This window comes from Crotalus tigris, unplaced genomic scaffold (assembly GCF_016545835.1).
Source record: "Crotalus tigris isolate CLP2741 ecotype Arizona unplaced genomic scaffold, ASM1654583v1 scf7180000019759.570773, whole genome shotgun sequence".
NCBI lineage: Eukaryota > Metazoa > Chordata > Lepidosauria > Squamata > Viperidae > Crotalus > Crotalus tigris.
Genome location: NW_024097699.1, coordinates 263,664 through 283,659, shown reverse-complemented (window position 1 = coordinate 283,659; position 19,996 = coordinate 263,664). Strand labels below are relative to the sequence as shown.

The 19,996-nt window shown below is 38.1% G+C and overlaps 1 protein-coding gene across 2 annotated transcripts in view; it reads left to right on the top strand.

The window, feature by feature from the left end:
• The first annotated feature begins 169 nt into the window (after positions 1–169).
• Positions 170–19,996, top strand: part of GNPAT (glyceronephosphate O-acyltransferase) — a 30,002-nt gene continuing 10,175 nt past the window's right edge. The window contains exons 1-10 of one of the 2 annotated variants that reach the window (XM_039364424.1): positions 170–309; positions 6,181–6,369; positions 7,610–7,786; positions 12,550–12,679; positions 13,676–13,803; positions 14,108–14,183; positions 15,302–15,453; positions 16,896–17,026; positions 17,418–17,641; positions 19,169–19,414. In XM_039364424.1, the coding sequence (XP_039220358.1) occupies positions 259–309; positions 6,181–6,369; positions 7,610–7,786; positions 12,550–12,679; positions 13,676–13,803; positions 14,108–14,183; positions 15,302–15,453; positions 16,896–17,026; positions 17,418–17,641; positions 19,169–19,414 (1,504 nt within the window). In that variant the 5' untranslated portion in view covers positions 170–258. Of the gene's footprint in view, positions 310–6,177; positions 6,370–7,609; positions 7,787–12,549; positions 12,680–13,675; positions 13,804–14,107; positions 14,184–15,301; positions 15,454–16,895; positions 17,027–17,417; positions 17,642–19,168; positions 19,415–19,996 lie in introns of both variants that reach the window. The other variant, XM_039364423.1, reaches the window with a different exon arrangement.

Sequence of the window (19,996 nt, the reverse complement as noted above, 5' to 3'; positions counted from 1 at the left end):
GCGATCACCCGCCCCAGAGGAGGTTTGGCCCCGCGCGAATACCGTCGCGGTCAAGATGGCGGCGCCCGGCGGGGACTTCCGCCCTTCTTTCCCGAGTGACAGATTCCCTCCTTCGGCTGGGCTCCCAGAGCAGGGAGGCGAGGGCGTCGGCAAGCAGGGGCGTTTTGATGGGTGCTACCGGTAAGCGGCGGAGGGAGCCAGCCAGCCAGGAGTGAGTGAGTGCAGCCGGGCACCCCGGCAGGAGAAAGTAGCCTGGAGATGGCCGCAACGCCCGGGGCCACAGCTTGGCGGGCCTCCCCTGTGTACTCGGTAAGTAGCTGCCTCCTGCTTTGGGGGGGGAGGGGGTGCGCGGCACTAGCCGAGGCGGGATTGCTTCGCGCAGGCTGAAGGGGGGGACTGGGAGAAGGCAGAGGCTGGGCGGGCCTCGCTTTTCCCCCATCCCTTCATGGGCATCATTGCGCGTGTAATAACGTTACAGCCGCTTCCTTTTTGGGCTAGAAAAAGTGGGTACTGTACTGCAATGGTTGCCTGGCGCTGAGCCGTTTACAGTAATAGCGGCCTCCTTCCCCGGCGACCATTGTTCTCTGGCACTATTTAAAGCATGTTCTGATATCTTCTATTGCAGCTGTGTTGAACCACATTTTTTGCGTTCTGGCTGGGAATAATGGGAGTACCGCTTCCCAATGCAGACAAGCATCAGGCCAGAGAAGGCTATCATGCACCCGTAGTCCGTGTGATTAGTTGCTTCTCACATGCATGATTCAAGAATCAAACCTGCTTGTTTGGATTTCTTTATACCCATGTTCTTGTTCTGGAGTAATGGAGCACCCTTTATCAGAATTATCACATTAAAAGACAACCTTTGCTTTGAAAATGTAATAGGGGCTTTAAAAAGTTACGATTTTTACCATATAAAATATGAAAATAAGTTGTCAGTGTGAAAATAGTATGTATGCATTCTGATTCCTGAGCAATGTATAATCTTATTCCACACATAAATTTGAACAGTTTAGATATAGTTGATTTGTCTAATGCTTTAATCCCAGATATTACTGTGATTGATAAAAATGGTCATCAAGACTTCCTCTGTGATCCTAAAGGTTCAAAATCCATAAGCTGCTGAATGTTCTTTTTTTTAAAGGCATATAGGGAATAATAACTTAGAATGCAATGTTTATTGTGGTAGTTAAGATGTTAGACAGGAAGATCAGGCTAAAATCTACCCTTGGCCATGAAAGATCATTGGGTGACTTTGGGTCAATCACTATTTCTTAGACCAACTAGTTCACAGAGCTGTTAGTATGCTGCTTTCAACTACTGAAGAAAAGGTGAGAAATAAATCTGACAAATACATTTTACTTTGTACTTCTTTATATTGCCATCAAAAACAAATCATCAGGGCAGAGATATTGTTTTGTAATAGTCTATTGTCTATTCAGCATTTCAGTATGTGTGATCTCGTTAGAATAATATGAGATTTATCAAAATGCTTATCAAAATTAATTGATTGCTGATTATCAAAATGTAGGAGGGATTAGTATCTGTAAATAATGATGCTTATGATTCAGAAATACTTTAAATAACATTTAATAACCACATCTCAAAATTAATTACAGTAGGAGTAAGGAATGACATCACAAAACTGATATATCCACTTGGTCTTGGAAGAATCTCTAGCAACCAAAAAGAAGTCCTGACAATTGCTTCAGTATCTTTAGAGATATTTTTTAAAGATTACATAATAAGTTTATCTAGAGTATCTTTAATAATCTGTATATGATATATAGAGAGAGCCAGTTTGGTGTGTTAAGGTTAAGGCATCAAGCTAGAAACTGAGTTCTAGTCCTACTTTAAGTACAAAACTAGCTGGGTCACCTCGGGCCAGTCATTTTCTCTTAGTCCTAGGAAGAAGGCAGTGGCAAACTTCTTCTGAAAAACCTTGCCAACAAAACTACAGGGATTTGTCCAGGCAGCCTCCGAGAATTGGACATGGTTGAACAGAAGAAAAAAATAATCTTATCGTCCCTGCAGAACAGGGAAGCTAAATACATTTTGTAAGTGTCGTACTGCTGCAAACTGGAAAACGTATAAATACTTCCACAGAGTCCCCCTTGCTCTTCTCAACACTAAAGGGAATATGATTGTGCTTTAACTGACTGGTTTTTCTAGACTGACTTGTGCAATCCTTCATTTTCACATATTATTAATATGCCTCCTTTCCTTTCCTTTTTCTTTTTCCTCTGAAGAAGTGAATGTTGTACTATACTGTAGCATATTACATCCTCCCAGTTTCTTGTAAAACACTACTCTTGTCATACAACAGGAAGATTTTAATAATGCCACTGAAGGAAACAGAATCATGCACCTCTTTGGATATTCATTAATACAAAACTAAAGTTTCTCTGGGCAGAGCAGTACAGTGACAAATGCAAATATTTTAACCATATATGCATCTCATTTGTGGGAAAATATATCTAAGGAAGTTATCAAGCTTCCTTTTATATGGAGTCACAGTATTGCATCATCTTGCTCTCTATTCTGATTAAGAATGGCTCTTCAAAGTTTTGTGCAGCAGTTCTTTCTTACCCTTTCTGTAGTATTTGAAACTGGGAATGTCTGTGTTTGAACAAAGATACTTTCCATGTCTTGCTGTGTATTCTGTTACCAAGATGTAGGAAATAGGTCTGAACAAAGGATTAAAAGTGCTAATTACATAATAGCATGAATGATATATGTTATGTGAACCACAGATATATGAATGTTGCGATTATTTAATAGACGCCCATTCTTTCCAATGGTCAGTTAAATTGGTGTGCCATTAAACTCTGTGATGCCAAGAAACAATCTGTATATCAGTTTGTTATATTCAATCCTGCTTTGGAATTATTTTTTATTGAAAAAAGGATAAAATCTGTTAGAAGTATAGGTAGTCCTCCGGTTAGGAATATAATTGAGCCCACAATTATGGTCTTAAGTCATGATAGTTGCAAAGCGGCTCACCATGCGATCTGACCTGATTTTATGAGCTTTTTTACGGCCGCTGTAAAGCAAACGCTGCTGCTGCTGCTGCTGCTGCTGCTGCTGCTGCTGCTGCTGTTAGGTGCAATGCAGCGGGTTTTGCCAGTAAACAGAAAAATGCTGATTGCCAGCAAAAATGTTGTAAATCACAATCATGTGACCACAGAAAGCTGCTGTAAATGTGAGCTGGTTGCCAAGGACCCAAAATGCAGTCAAATGGCTGTGTGTGTGTGTGTGTGTGTGTGTCTGTGTGTGTGTGTGAGATGTAACTTCAAAACCAGGTTGTAAGTCCCATTTTTGGAGTAACTTGTAAATTTGGTCATACATTGAGGACTGCTTGTAAAGGCAGTGCGGTAAGATGATTCTTTGACTTTTTTGGGGGGAGCTAGGCTTAGGCTTTTAAAAGCAAAATAATAGAAGAACACCCAAACTCTCAAGTTTATGTAAATACCAACATCTTCTCACTAGTCTTTTTACTGTTTAAAAACTAATCTCTAAATCCAGTTCTTTCATGTGTCTTGTCAGATGATATTTTAAATCTAAGGGTGTGTCCCATGCCTTTGTTGACTGATTTAGGAGGCAATGATTGTTTGAAAGATACAGATATATTAAATAAATTACAGTAGACTTGCCCGATCATTTCCGAGTTCTCATTTTCACACTTTTATCGCCTTTGTTCCTATTTTAACACTTTTAAGGAACTCTGTTAATGTTAGGAATTTTGCCTAGACTCTTTTAATGCAATCTTCTATGTACACTTTTATGTACATACATACATTATAAGTTCCATTAAGTTCAATAATACTGTCGGTAAGTGAAGATATGATTATGATCCCAGAAGTACAAGTAATCCTCGAGTTATGAATGTAATGGAGCCTGCCCATTCCATTCTTAAGTTGAGGATTCGTAGGAGTGAATTTCATACCTTCAGTGCGATCACTCCCTGCTTTCGGCCTCACATTCGCTAATCGAATACGTGGTTCATTAAGTACACATGAGGAATCTCAGGGTGGGGAAGGTCATGGGAGACCTAGTGATGGAACAGGCCCTCAAGGCCTCCCTGACCCTCTAAGATACTTCATGTTTCCCCTTCCCTTCCTGTTGCACCAGACTCATCTTGCAAAGATCAGTCTCCTTTCTGCCCTGGTTTCTTTGCCTTTGAGGGAGAGGAGAGTCAATGGAAGCTCCTGGGTGCCGTAATCCTCTTTTGCAGAGAATGGGTGCCTGAACTCTCACGAGATCACGGATCCCAGAAACTTTCATTCTCAGCGTGAAAAGTGTTTGCGGTGCTTTGCGTGCAAATGGGGCACTTGGAAACAGTAAATTGCTCCATTTCCAAGTGTCCCTTAGATGCTCAAACACTTTTTGCACGGACAGAGACCTGACGGAGACTGGAAGCTTTGTCTATGTGCAAATGGGGAGCTTGAAAACGGAGTGATTCGCTTCATTTCCAAGCATCCCATAGGCGCTCAAACACTTTTCAATGGGATGGAGAACTGATGGAGACTGGAAGCTTTGTCTGCATGCAAATGGGGTACTTGGAAACGGAGCGAATCGCTCCATTTCCAAGCATCCCATTTGCACGCAGATGAAGCTTCCAGCCTCTGTCAGGTCTCCATCCAGGCGAAAAATGTTTCACATTTGCACATAAACGAGGCTTCCAGTCTCCATCAGGTCTCTGTCCGTGCAAAAAGTATTTGAGCTCCTATGGGATGCTTGGAAATGGAGCGATTCACTCTGCTTCCAAGCGCCACATTTGCACGCAGAGGAAGCACTGCAAACACTTTTTGCGTCAAGAATGAAAGTTTCTGGGATCCGTGATCTCGTGAGAGTTCAGGCACCCATTCTCTGTAAAAGACCACGGCAGAGAGGAAACAGGTCTTTGCAAGGTAAGTGAATCCAGTGCAGCAGGATGGGAGGGGAAAGCAGTTGTGGGGAGCATGGGGGGGAATAGGATGAATGTTTCAGAGCCTCTGCGTAAGGGCGAACAACTGCCGTGGTGCTGCAACATTTGTAATTTTGGGACTTGCTTGTAAACATTAGGGGGCCCTTATCACGTAACTTCAAATGGGCGCTAAGTGAACGCTTGTAATTTGGGGAGTACCTATACTTGGTTCCGAGCATAATTTGTGTCACATCCTGTGCTTCCTTCCCCCCCACATGACCCCCTGAGTGTGATAGTATTCTTCAGAGCAGAATGCCAGAACCTGAAGCTTGTATAAAGGTTTTCCATTTCTGCTAGGCTCACATTAGGATTTTAGCATCCTAAGAACTTTTAAAGTTGGAGTTCTTCAAATGTGTGAGTAGGATGCAAGCAGGACTATATAGTTACAGAACTAGCCAGGTTTAACGTAGCTTCAGATGAAGGAAGAAAGACCTGTCAGTATTAGTAGGCTATGTTTGCTAGAACATGTAGATGCCAGTAATAATCCCTTGTGGCTTATTTGCGTGGACTGATTGCATCTTTCAAATTTGCATTTTTGCAAATATTACAAAAATATTACATAATATTTATCAGTATGAATCTAAAAACTGAACAAAGTCATGAAAGCTGTCATGTCTACCTGGGAATAAATCTGTTGCGGTTGCTAGGGTTTATTTGATGTGCCTAAATGACTTAAAACCTGTGTTCTGCTTGCTTGTCTTCTTGAATGTAGGGTAATTCTGTAAATTCAGGTTTATAGATTCTGGGGAGATACAATAAATTATTGTATCTATATTAGAACATAAGGCCCAGTTTGGTGTAATGATTTGAGGTAGCAGATTAGAAACCAAGACACTCTGTGTTTTAATCCCTCCTTAGGTACAAATTCCTGCTATGTAACTTGTGGCCAGTCACCCTCTCTCAATCCTAGGAGAAAGGCAGGGGTCAAATCATTTCCAAAAATGGTGCCAAGAAAGCTACAGGACTTGTCCAGACTGTCACCAAGAGTCAACACAGACTCGAAGGGAGGGAAATAAGGAAGGGAGGAAACAAAACAAAACATAATGTTTACTTCTCTCTGCTTTATTTGGCTGCTCACTCATGTAGGTGGGAGTGACTGCAAAAGCTTGAACAATGTGTTTTTACATATAAAAATGTAATAAGTTAAGAGCGTTTTACTTAAAAGAGTGCTCTAATGTGGGCAGTGTCTAATTCTCCATTTGTATTATTCCCAGCAGAAAAATCTCACATCAAAGAAAAAATATGAATTCGAAGATATTTTGGAAGAGCGACGGCAGTCCAGTGATCTCAGATACGCAATGAAATGTTTTACCCCTGTTGTTTATAAAGATCTTTCTCCCTGCAAGCCAAGTGCCATTAAAAGTATTGTTCTACAGTCTGAACAGGTTCAGTATGTCATCAGGCAGGTGTGTCAACCTTTTATCTGCTCCCCTTTCAGTTGTTTATTTGTCTGCTGCTGTTTATAATGATTTGACCAGTAACTTTGTTACCCACCAATATGCTAATTATGAAGTCTTATCCTTATTCTCTTCAAGTTTTGTGATAAAAATCTTCCGTGAAATAGTTGTGCTTTTTCCTTATAGTTTTGAAGCTCCCTAAAGACATATTTCCAAATCAGGGAGATTTGTTTGATTTGTGCTGATTGTAATTTATTAGTTTTGTTAAAAGTTGTTTGGAGATATATCACTCAAGGACATATAGTTCTAATATTTTGGTAATCTGATGAAGGTTGTCCCAATTCTTCTGTTAGGTGGGATACATCCATCCATACAGCTGTTAATAAAAAGAGAGTACCTGTTGTACATGAGTACTGTTCAGATCCTATTGCCAGGAATTTACTATAATTATGTACCATACTTCTCATGTGTGATTGAATTTTATAGTTGTTTTTGCATAAATGGTAGTTTTTATACTCCATTTTCAGTTGGTTTAAGCAATTTGTGCATTCACAAATAAATGCATTAAAAAGGCTTTACTGTTTAATCAATTATAGGTAGTCCTTGGCTTATGAACACAATTGAGCCTAGAACTTATGTTGCTAAGTGAGAAATTGGTTAAGTGAATTTTGTCCCATTTTACAACTTTTCTTGCCACATTTGTGGAGTGAATCACTGCAGTTGTTAAATTAGTAACACGGTTGTTAAATGAATCTGGTTACCCCATTGACTTTGCTTGTCAGAAGCTTGCAAAAGGTGGTCACATGACCCCTGGACACTGCAACCATCATAAATGTGAACCAGTTGTCAAGCATCCGAATGTAAATCACGTGACTCTGGGGATGCTACAGTGGTGCCAAGTGTGAAAAATGGTCATAAATCACTTTTTTCAATGCCATTGTAACTTTGAATGGTCACTAAACGAACTGTTGTAAGTCAAGGACTATCTGTAATAGAAGTTAAGCTTATTAATGGCTGCCTTTTATAGTGATTATGTATCTATTTGTCCTTCAGGGCTAGTTGTTGGGGAAAACAAGCAGAAAGCACTGTTAACTCTGATATCCTTCTTATGGGTTTTAACAGACATTTGGTGGGCCTCCATGGGGCAAAATTCTAGGGTTCTAAGTTTTGCTCTGATTCAGCAAGTCCAGAAATTCAGAATGTCTGAGGGATGTTTTTATTAATTAAGGCTCTTGATTTCTGTGCTTAGCTATCAAGAGAGACTGGTGAATCCCTTGATATTATACAAGAAGAGGCAGCAGAAATTCTGGATGAGATGGGACACAGCTTGCATATGGGAGCTATTCGTTTTTTTGCTTTCACTCTGAGCAAACTCTTTAAATGCCTTTTCAAGAGCGTGTATGTAAATGAAGATGGTATGCAAAAAGTAAGTATCTATACATACTTCCTGATAAAATAACATTTTATGCAAATTTTATGCAATCAGGGCGAATTAATGCAAGAATTGCTAGTTACAGTAAATGTTCCAAATTCCTTGTATTGTGCATTTGTTGTCCCATTAACATACTCTTCACTGAAAGTTGTTAATTGTTGTGGATTGTCATGCCAGAGTGCAGAACATGGAAATGAAACAAATGTGACTGCAGATGTCCATATGCAATAATAAATATTAATTTTTACAAAAATTATATGCAGTTCTTAATATGGGATTGGAGTAAACTGCAAAATAATTCCAAGGGTCTTTTATTGCTTTAAAATGTGTATCTCACTACTGACAAATGTAAAGGCATGAAAAGTAGAAACCTATTATTGGTTTGTTTGCTAGACATTATTAGCTATCAGTAAAATTCCAAAATGCCAACATCTTTTCCTGCTCTTCTTAAACATGCCCCAGAAAGATTGAGATCCTGTTTTGATTAATTCTTTCTTACCATTGCCCAGCTACAAGATGAGGCCTACTAACTTTGATTTAGAAAGTTAAATAGACTTAGCTTTGAAGGATGAGGACTTTGATGGGATATTTGGGACTTTAGGTGAGACCAGGTGGCCAAAACAAAACAAAACAAAATTCCAGTAAGTGATAGTAAACCACTTCTTTGTTGTGCCAGAAAATATATACAGTGAGGGGAAAAATTATTTGATCCCCTGCTGATGTTGTATGTTTGCCCATTGACAAAGAAATCAGTCTATAATGTCAAGGAAATGATTTAACAGCTAATCAGCTTATGTAATGTAAGATGTAATGATGGGAATCACTCAGCAGGGTCTGTGTCTCTTGAAGAACCAACTGGGTCTGTGTCTCTTTAAGAGCCTCTGTATAAAAGGGAAGGCTCTGCTGATGTGTTCTCTCTCTTCTGTTTCTTGCTGTAACTGTGGTGTGTTGGATCTTGCTGTATTAGCACGTGTATGTATATTGTTCCTGGTGTATGATATTGTAGATAGTGTAAGATAAACCGCCATTTAATATAGACCATCGTTTACTGCGTTTACTCCTGGGTTATTTTGCGCAATAAGACTGTGCATGCTTTGACATATAATTTTAATGGTAGGTTTATTTTAACAGTGAGAGACAAAATAATAACGACAAAAAATCCAGAAAAATGCATTTCAAAAAAGTGATAAATTGATTTGCATTTTAATGAGCGAAAGAAGTATTTGACCCCTTTACAAAAGATGATTTAGTTCTTGGTGGCAAAACCCTTGCTGGCAATCACAGAGGTCAGATGTTTCTTGTAGTTGGCCACCAGGTTTGCAAACATCTCAGGAGGGATTTTGTCTCATTCCTCTTTGCAGATCCTCTCTAAGTCATTAAGGTTTCGAGGCTGATGTTTGGTAGCTCAAACCTTCAGCTCCCTCCACAGATTTTCTATGGAATTAAGGTCTGGAGATTGGCTAAGTCACTCCAGGACCTTAATGTGCTTCTTCTTGAGCCACTCCTTTGTTGCCTTGGCCATGTGTCATTGCCATGCTCAAATACCCCATTCACGACCCATTTCCAATGCCCTGGCAGAGGGAAGGAGGTTCTCATCCAAGATTTGAAGGTACATGGCCACATCCATTATCCCTTTGATGTGGTGAAGTTGTTCTGTCCCCTTAACAGAAAAACACCCCCAAAGCATAATATTTCCACCTTCATGTTTGCTGGTGGGGATGGTGTTCTTAGAGTCAAAAGCAGCATTCCTCCTCCTCCAAACATGGCGAGTTGAGTTGATGTATAAAAGACACCTGAGAGCCAGAAATCTTGCTGATTGATAGGGGATCAAATGCTTCTTTCACTCATTAAAATGCAAATCAATTTATACCTTTTTTGAAATGTATTTTTCTGGATTTTTTGTTGTTATTCTGTCTCTCACTGTTAAAAAAAAACTACCATTAAAATTATAGACCAGTGATGACAAACCTTTTAGAAACCGAGTGCCCAAACTGCAACCCCAAACCCACTTATGCATTGTTGGGTGCCGGGTGGGTGTGGCCCATTGGCTGGTTGTGGCCCTATGGCTGAGTGTGGCCAATTGGGTGGGCATGGCACATTGGGTGGGTGTGGCTGCGGTGGTAACGGCAGACTGGGTGGGACTAAAAAGTTCAATCAATCAGTTCCAACTTTGCAAGATCTTTTTTTTTCCCACAAGAAGTTGAAATTGACTCGTTGATTGAACCTTTTTGGGGGGGGGCACATGGCGGCGGAGGCCTAAAGTGAAAAGGCCTAGGACTGGGGCACTGGCGTGTGTGCGTGCCCACAGAGAGGGCTCTGAGTGCCGCTTCTGGCACCCTTGCCATAGGTTCGCCACCACTGTTATAGACTGATCATCTCTTTGTCATAGGGCAAACATACAAAATCATTAGGGGATCAAATAATTTTTTTCCTCACTGTAGATGAGACTTTGTAAGTTACTAGAAATCAAGTTGTTACTTCTTTTCCTATCTTCAGAAATGATAGTTGAGAAGTGAAATATTGAATTATTTTTTACTCCAGCACATTTCCATTTTAGTGCAGTATAGTCTCTGCCCATAACAGATGCCTTAGCAGAGATGATTCTTAAAAAGGATTTCTTTATCCCAAACAGGGGAAGTCTCAAGGTATAAACAAACCAGACTCCCACAACCAAGTATAATAGCTTTTGGGAGGTAGGTCTTTGTTTGCTTATTGTTGTGTAACTAGTTGGTAAATACTTGGAAGATTTACCCAGCTGGTAGAATATTAGCTCAATGAGAGAGAATCTCAGTAACCTATTATGTGACTCAATTCTGTGCTGAAAAACTGTAATTTTCCACTATGCTAGATATATTAGTAGTATCGCAATTGTGCTTAACATTAAGGGACTGTAGATTACTTTGTGGGGCATATAGGAATGGGTAGAGTAGGTGAAGAAGAAGGAACAATTATGCAAACAATTTTTTCTTGTATGGTATTACTTTAGATAGATGGTATCAAAGTTCCTACAGTTTTTCTCTATATGCAGAGCAACAGCAAAACAGTAGGTATTCTAAGGTAGGAAAAAAAACTTTTAAAAAAGCAAGAATTAGGTTGGCAAATGAAGACAACTGTAAAGATGGGATGGAGTTAGTGAGAGTAGTTACCATTTAAGAGCCTGTAGACTGCTCTGTCACCTTACTCCAGTCATTGCAATGGATAGGTCTATTCTGGAAGTATGTAATTATGCCATGCTTGCCTCATAAGCTATATGACTGAAGCAATGCTAATATTATGTGGAAATGTGCCTTAATGTAAAAATTGATACTTAAGGAGTGCTTCCTCTAACAGTCAACTTTTTCATAGAAAAGTTGTGGTTTGTTTGTGTTTTTTTTTTTTTTGCTTTCTTAAGACACATGTTGAACATAATCTCATTTTCTATTTTTTTTCTTTTTTCTTTTGCTTTCTCTTTGCTGCTTTCTAAAATAAGCTAGTGTTCAGCACTATATGGGTAAATTGATTTGTCATAGTATCAAAATAAAATGATCAGGTGTGTCTCTTCTATTTAACCACACCTAGCCTATCAAAAAATAAACCTAGAATTAACCAAATTCATAGTTAGAAATATGTGATGAGGATTTCTCCTTAGAAGTATTGCAAAATTTGGTTGCAGTTGTATCAGATCTATAAAGTAAGCGGGTATTTATTCAAGAGGGCTTAATTTTGGAGTGCTGTAAGGTTATGTCTTTAATAGAACTACTCCATTTCTCAATTTCCTATTCTCTCCCCACCTCCATCAAAAAATTAGCTGGGGAGGATTTGAGTATTTGCATGTGGAAGATTAATCAACTAATAGATGATATTGAGGAGGAAGATGGAAACCATTATGCTTTGCCAAATAGATCCTTTTCCAAGCCCATTTATTTATCTGATCTTGTATTTTTGTCAAAATAAGTTGGGATATGAAACTGATTCTGGGAGTTGAAGTCCACAAGTCATAAAAGGGCCAAGTTTGAAGATCCCTGTTTTAGATTATAAACTAAAAGTTCTGGGTATGTCCTGAATAAAGTGCATCTATATGTCTGTAAAAATTTTGCTATTTTATAGCTAGCTATTCTATTTGCTGCTTTTGCCTATTTCTCTTGGTATATTTTTCATACTGAGATATATTTCTTAAAATCAAGGAGCTACAAGACAATCCTTGGTAATGATCTGAGTACTAACTTGGATAATTTCTTTGCTTATATTATGGTAGCAACTGAATTTCAGTCACCATTTTTTCCAGATAGAAATGATTGGGAATTACTTAACAGAAAAGAGTTGTGAGTTATAAACACCCCACAACTGTTTTCTTGTCAAAGTACAGGGCTAACTCCTGGTTTTTGCATGGTTTTGCATATATATTTCCTATAAAGCAATTGGTTGTAAGACGTCCAGAATTGCCCTGTAGTAAGATGGGTAGTCAATAAATTTTATAAATATAAATAAAATAAATATGCCTTCTGAATTCTAGTCTTCCAGAATAAATTATACGTTAAGGGGAAGGTTGCAGGCTAGCCATAGGAAATGTAATCTGTTGCCATCATTATGGTAGAAAGTTGCAGGTACCAGTAGATGCAGCTCATGGACTTCAATGCAAAATTAGTATTTTAGCTTGCAGGAAAAAAACGCATAGTTGTAATATGCGTTTTAGTAAAACTTTTTCTTTTTAAACAAAAGGTAATTCAAAATCTCTCTTATTCTCTGTTATTAATAAATAACATGTTGTTTTCTGTTAGTTACAACAGGCAATCCAAGAACATCCCGTTGTCCTGTTGCCCAGCCATCGAAGCTACATTGATTTTCTCTTACTGTCCTATGTGTTATATAACTATGACTTGGCTTTGCCTGTCATTGCAGCGGGAATAGGTAAACATTTTAATTTTCTTAGAATTTGCTTTTAGTTCCCAGAATTTTATGTTAGTTCAAAGCTGGCTTGACCTGACTGTTACAAAACTGGATTGAAATATTTCTTCTTTGCGATTTTTGGGTGTTTATGGTAAATCATTATACTTCTGAGGAAAAAAAATGTTGCTGAAAAAAAAATTCAAAATGGCTGAATTCACAGCCCTCCCCCTGCTCTCATCATAGAAAACAGAACTTGTCTTAAGGTAATTATCATGGGATTTCATAATTGAAATTTATGACTGAAAGTAATCTATACTCAGAAATTACTTCAAACTTCAAAACAGCTTCTAATATACATGAGCTTGAAACATTAGTAAACATGAGATGCAAATGACCACATAATAGTGAGATAAGTAAGAAAAATGGGGGAAACCATAATGGATATAAAAAGGGGATTTTTATTAGCCATGCTATGTCTTATGTCTATGTCTAATTAAGCCATGCAAAGTATCTAGGAAATAGTATTAAGATCTAGCAAGTGAGTCTCGCATAAACTTTCTTTGATGACCTAGAAGTTGTACAGTAGCAGTGTAGATATGGCTTCTTAGTATAATTTATATATATTTCTCTTTAAAAGATCCACACCTGAATTTTTCTCAAAATTGTGAGCTATTTTTCATTCTGCTTAGAGCTAAATTCTACTTTAGGAAAACTGGAAGTAATAGTACATGGGAATGAGCTTGGGAGACAGGAGGAGGAGACCCAGATTAAACTAAAAGCAACAGCTGAATCAGCAAAAGGAATGGAGGTGTAACAAAAAAAAAAGTCTCAGAAGGGACCTTCCATCATTTCTTGGATTATAAAAGTGAGGTGGAAGAGATGTACTTTCAGACCTGCAAGATTCTGTTTAGTGTAATTTTATAATAAAGTTAGAACTAGCACTTCTAGACTCACTGGACTATCTTGCAAAGCTGACAGTGATTAACTTGATTCAACTATACTCTCTGCTTTTGCTAGATTTCATTGGAATGAAAATAGTTGGTGAACTGCTACGAAAATCAGGTGCCTTTTTTATGCGACGCACGTTTGGTGGAAACAAGCTGTACTGGGCAGTGTTTGCTGAATATGTCAAGTGTATTTTAAAGGTGAATAACTTTAAAATTGTCAGTAATTTTGTGTTGTTTTTTTGCTAATGGTAGATACCTCATCTGCAACATGTAAATACATTTCTGTGGAACAAGGGATTCCTTTTTAATTTTAGATTTTGAGCTACATGTTTTCCTCTTAATTAAATGTTATGGTTATTGCTGTTTCAGATTATTTCTCAATTTTATGGGTTATTTGAAAAATGTATATATCTCACTTGTTTTACTAATTGTTGACTTCTCTCTCCCTCCTTCCTTCCCTCTTTCTCTCTCCCTCTCTTCCCCCCCCCCTCGTTTACTAAAGAATGGATATGCTCCTGTTGAGTTTTACCTTGAAGGTACTAGAAGCCGTACTGCAAAGACATTGTCTCCAAAGTTTGGTATGTTGGTCAAAATGCTATAGTTTCTGTAGGTGCAGATGATTTATTCTTTGTGCAATGTAGCTGTGAACACTTAAAGTTATATTCAAAATCTTATAGGAGCTTTTAGTGGACTTCTTAGAGCTGGAAGATTCCACATGATTACAGGACCTCAGTGTGTGCACATTCTTCCCATATCGGGGAAGTGAGTTGCAAATTCTCCCTGCTTCAGGAGGCAATCAGCATTACGAGCAATGAACTCTTCCCATAATGAATATAGTGGTAATGAAATGGTGAAGAACATTTAGGCTTCGAATTTACAAAACCTCAGACTAGTTTCCTTTTTATTAACTCTAGCTCATAAGTTTTGGGAGAATCTAACCTTACTGTGAACAACTGCTAGGGACTGACACGTGTATCTGAAATGAAAGATGTGTTAAATTCTCTGCCTGGAACAAACACACTGTGGCTTGGATGCTTATCCAAGCTATTCCAGTCTGGTCTGTTGTCTAGTCAAACTGAAACTCAGAGCATATTGCTTGCTAGTTTGCGTAAAGACGTGTCTGGTAGGGACATCAGGTTGAGTAAAGCTAAGTCTGTGCACCTCACCTGCCCCTCTTTTCTTCTGCACATGCTCACCTCCTCTCCATCTTCCCATAGCCATTGGCTGTCATCCCACCATATATTGCAACTGCCAACTGCCTGCGTCAATCTTCCCAAGTTCCTTTTGCCTTATTTCCCTTTAGTTGGGAACTAATTTACCCCTGCTCCAGATACTCAGATACTCTCTTCTTACTTCTTTTTTTCTCTTACTTTGTTTTAACCTCTCTCCTAATCCTGCGTAGCACTTGCTGTTTTTATTTGTTCTGGAACATCTTGTCTAACATAGGTATATTCCAATTCTGTCTCTGGATCAAACACATATATCATGTTAAAAAAAGAAGACTTCTCTGGATGTGGGCTGATAGGACCTTCCTATTCTGTTCATGAAATGATTCATACGCAGGATCTTTTGCCCAGCCCTAAAATCTAGAGTTGAATTCCTACCTGAAGATTTGGTATTAATTTAGTTTTCTTTTAAAAAGGCTTTTTGTGCTTTTTATTTTTTATTTTTTAAAAAGTCTTCTTTGTACTTGCAGGTCTTCTCAATATTGTGATGGATCCTTTTCTTAAAAAGGAGATTTTTGATATATATCTTGTCCCCATCAGTATAAGTTATGAGAGGGTGTTGGAAGAATTGCTTTATACATATGAACTTTTGGGAGTCCCTAAACCAAAAGAGTCTACATCGGTAAGGATTCAAATTAATATACTTGTAGGGGAAATGTTGGATATTGTCTTGTCATGTTGTCTAAGGCAGGGGTAGGCAACCTCGGCTCTTTTATGACTCATGGATCTCAACCCCCAGAATTCCTGAGTCAGCATAGATGACTCAGGAATTCTGGGAGTTGAAGTCCATGAATCATAAAAGAGCCGAGGTTGCCTACCCCTGGTCTAGGGTGATTATAATACTAAAGTGTAAATCAGTATTATGAAAATAAAATAAGCTGGAGTGAGTTTAAGTATCACCACACTTTCCCTTTTCTTTGACAAGGGAAGGCAAATTGAAAATTTAGATTAAATTGCAGCCAATTTTAAACCATAGTTCATAATATTCGCTTATTTCAACTAGGCATAATTAGGAGACAGAACAGTACACAAAACTGGTTAATCTAAAATGGAGGCGGAAGCTTCCCACTCCTTATAGTTATGCTTGAGAAGAAAAGAAAGAGGGGAAAAAAGTGAATGCATTGCTTTCTCTTTTAATTCCTGCTATGCTAAATTGTAATTGGTTACTCTCTTTAAGGTATCACTCTTCATGGGTCGCTTTAGCTTTACTTCTGTAAAATAATAAAAACAATAGCATTATACTTTATAGATGTTTTGTCAGGATGAAAGAGGTAAGAATCATAAAGCTATACAAACTTCAGAAGTAGCGCAGATTGTCCTTCACTTACGACCACAATTGAGCCCAAAATTTGTTGCTAAGTTGTTAAGTGAGTTGTGGCTCATGTTACGACCTTTTTTTTTTTTTACCACAGTTGTTAAGCAAATCACCACAGTTAAATGAACCATGTGGTCATTAAGCCAATCTGGCTTCCCTTATTGACTTTACTTGTTGGAAGCTGGCTGGGAAGGTCAGTAGGGATCATATGACCCTGGGACAGTGTAACTTTCCTAAATGCATGCCAATTGCCAAGCTCCCAATTTTTGATCATGTGACCATAGGGATCTTGCAACGGTTGTGAATGTGAAAAACAGTCATAACTCACTTTTTCTTCCAGTGCCTTTGTAACCTCGAATGGTCAGTAAATGGGAATGGTTGTAAGTCGAGGACTACCTGTACTGCAGAAATGAGAAGATAAATGTATTAGATCTGTGTGTATTATATTATATACATAATTATATTACAGATTTTACACATCTTTTACAACGTGCTTTTTTTTCAGCAGGCCTAGGGATCCCTTAGGGACAGGGGCCTGCAAAGCGGCTTTATTATGTATGGATTTTAAACGCTCTTCCGTGGTTCTTTTCTATTTCCTGCTTTTTTTTGGCTATTTTAAGATACATTTTTGTTTTGTTTTTATTGTATGTTGTCCAGAGTCACACTTGTGAAATATGTAAAATCGATCACTCTTCAGAATTGTAGGTATTTATGTTACATTTATTTTTTACTTCATGTTTATTCTTTAGGGACTCTTCAAAGCCAGAAAAATTCTGAATGAAGATTTTGGAAGCATACACGTGCATTTTGGGCAGCCTGTATCACTTAGAACATTGGAAGCTGGGAGAATAACTAAATATCCATTTAACTTAGTTCCAAGGTATACATTTCATGGTTGAGTATTTTTAATAGTTTGCAAGGAAAAAAAGCTTTGGTATCTGTCTTTCATAGAGCTCTTATAGTATCTGCAACAATAACCATTGAATGGCAATGTAAAGAAACTCTTGTCTCTTCATTGTGATTGTTCAGATGCCTGCAACCAGATCTGGTAGCTTTGTTTTGTTACTGAAATCACTGCATAACTGGAATGTAAGAAAAGTGTGTGTGTGTGTGTGTGTGTATGTGTAATAGAAACTTGGAAAAGGCTTTATTGGAAGGGATGAAAGATTCTTTGCAAAAAAATAAAGGACTTTTCTATTCTTCAGTTAAAGCTGAAAAGGATTGCAAGAGAGCCATTATAAATGCTTTGCTCATTGTACATTTTCTTCTAGGCATATTCCCCAAAAGCCATCTGAAGAAATACAGAAATTTGTCATGGATGTAGCCTACAAAATAGAGCTCTTACAAATAGAAAATATGGTACTGAATCCATGGATGTTGATTTCTGCTATCCTGCTTCAGAATTTTCCAGCCATAGATTTTGAACTTCTGGTCGAAAAGACACTTTGGTTGAAAAATTTAACTCAGCTATTTGGCGGATTCCTAGACTGGCCTGGTATGCAAGCACACTTGCATATACTTTCTTTTTCTGAAAGCAGTAGAATTTATATTATTCTTTGTTTCTATTTTAGGATAGTCAAAGCCTAGAATTACTGCTGAAAAATATTCTTTTAGGGCAGGGGTTCTCAACCTTGGCAACTTTAAGACTTGTGGCTTCAACTCCCAGAATTCCTCAGCCAGCTTTGCTGGCTGAGGAATTCTGGGAATTGAAGTCCACAAGTCTTAAAGTTGCCAAGATTGAGAACCCCTATTTTAGGGCTCTAAGACTATTCTGATTGTCTGATTATCGTGGAGAATAAGGAACTTTTTGCATTTTTTTAAAAAAAATGTTAGATTTAAATCCTACCTTTATATGGTACAATTCAAAGCAGTGTACCCTCGTCTTATTTTCCCCACAACCCTGTGAGTTTAATTGTCCTAGTGAAAATCCCAGTAGAGATAAGATTTGATGAATTTATCCAACCCTTGTTCAGGAGCTGATTTGACTTTCAATTATGTCTAAAAATATTATCATTTAAGAGTAGAAGACACATAAATCATTTTTTAAAAGTGTTCTGGCAAAATTAAGCAAAATCCTTCCCCTCCATAAGCCCATTTTATTTGTTATTACGGTAAGGTTCTGAAAGTCAGAATCAATATTACTTGGGGAGGAGGACAAATCTTCCTCAGTTCTCCTTTTTCCTGATGCTTAGCTGCAGTCCTTTTAGGGGTTTTTTTTTGTTCGTTTTTGCTAGTTTGCCATACAGTATTATAGATATTTTTGCTAGCTGCTGAGGGCAGGAAATAGAATACTGTTGTACTTGCTGGTTGTTTGGGGTAGTAAGGGGAAATCATCAGTATTTTATGAGCAAGTTCCCAGTTCAGACATCTTTCTCCCATGTACAAAAGTGTGGTTCTCCTTCCCAGTTTTGCCTCTATTTGTTAGAGGTTTTGTGTTACATTTGCCTTTGATTTTCCTCCTTGCACTTTCGTAGATTTCACAAGAGGCGATTTAGCTGCTTCCAAGTAGTTCTAGTATTAACTAATATAAAGTCTGGGATTTTTTTTTTTTTTTTAAAAAAAAGATTTTTAAAAATCTCCTTACACATTGACCAGTTGAGTTGTAAATGTGCCAGCGATGTGCCAGCGTGCCAGCAACAGCAAAGAATATATTTTGGATAAGTCCTCATTTTTAAAGTTTGGAAACTTTAGGAAAAAAAAAAAACTAGAAGCCTTGGATGCTGTTTCTCCTTTATTTCTTCATTCTTTGGTAAGTTTAGTAATTTTTTTTTTAAGGCAAATAACAACAGATTAGCTCCTTCAAGCTGCGTCTTTTGAACATTTTTTTCAAAACGATTTTTCTTTCTCTGAGAACGTCCCCCCAAAGCTCAGAAAGTCTCAGTCCATTCCAAATGTGAAAATACGTTAATTGTGAGAAACCTCCCCCCTCCAATTTATTTTCATATTAAAACAGAGACAAAAAGCATACCTTTGTAGGTACTGATACTCCTTTGCATTTGTTCATTGTTGTTGTTATTGTTAGATAATCTTTGTGCCAGCGAAGCTGTAAAATCTGCCTTGACGCTGCATTCCAACATTGCAAGCTTGACCAATGGGCAAGTGATCCTCAATGACAAAGAAATGGGATTTGTTGCTACAGAGGACCCAGTGTTTAGGCGAGCCTTCTCCAGCCTCCTGTGTGGCTCCTATAGGAATCAGTTGCTTAATGTCTTTGTGCGACCAGCTCTTGTAGCAATTGCACTGCAAAACACACACAGTTCCAGAAAAGGTAATTTCACTTCTCTATTGTAATTACAAAGCTAAAATCTAAATCATAGATAAACCCCATTGTTCAGTTACCTAAGTCACTAAGTAGACAAATGTTGAATTTTAGTGCTCTCCTTGGGCCCAAGAGCTCAAAGCATGGTGAGAATACAGGTACACTCAGGTAAGTATGTTTTGTGAATAGCTATAAAGAAGCTTTTTAACACAGAAATCTTTGTTGGGCTAGGTTTTAGGCATATGAGCTAACCAACACTTTGAAAATGGATTTGAGCTCATGCAGGGCAACGTTTTTTTTTCTGAGCAAACTTTGTTTTTCACCTTAGATCTTCTTTGGTGGGACTCTTGAATCCTCTGTAGCAGATGGGAGATTTGTAGGAAGAAGGGGAAATAAATGTTATCAGTTGTATTAATTCCAATAGTAGAGATCAGTACAGTGAGATACAACCAATCAATCATCTTTCTTTTTTCTGTCGTCTTTTTGTTCTGTTTATTCTGCAAGTGAATAAGTGGTATTAAATCAATTGTGTCCAGTAAACCAGTTCAGCAAGCCTTAGCATCCGTTATGCACGCACATTAGTTTAGCATA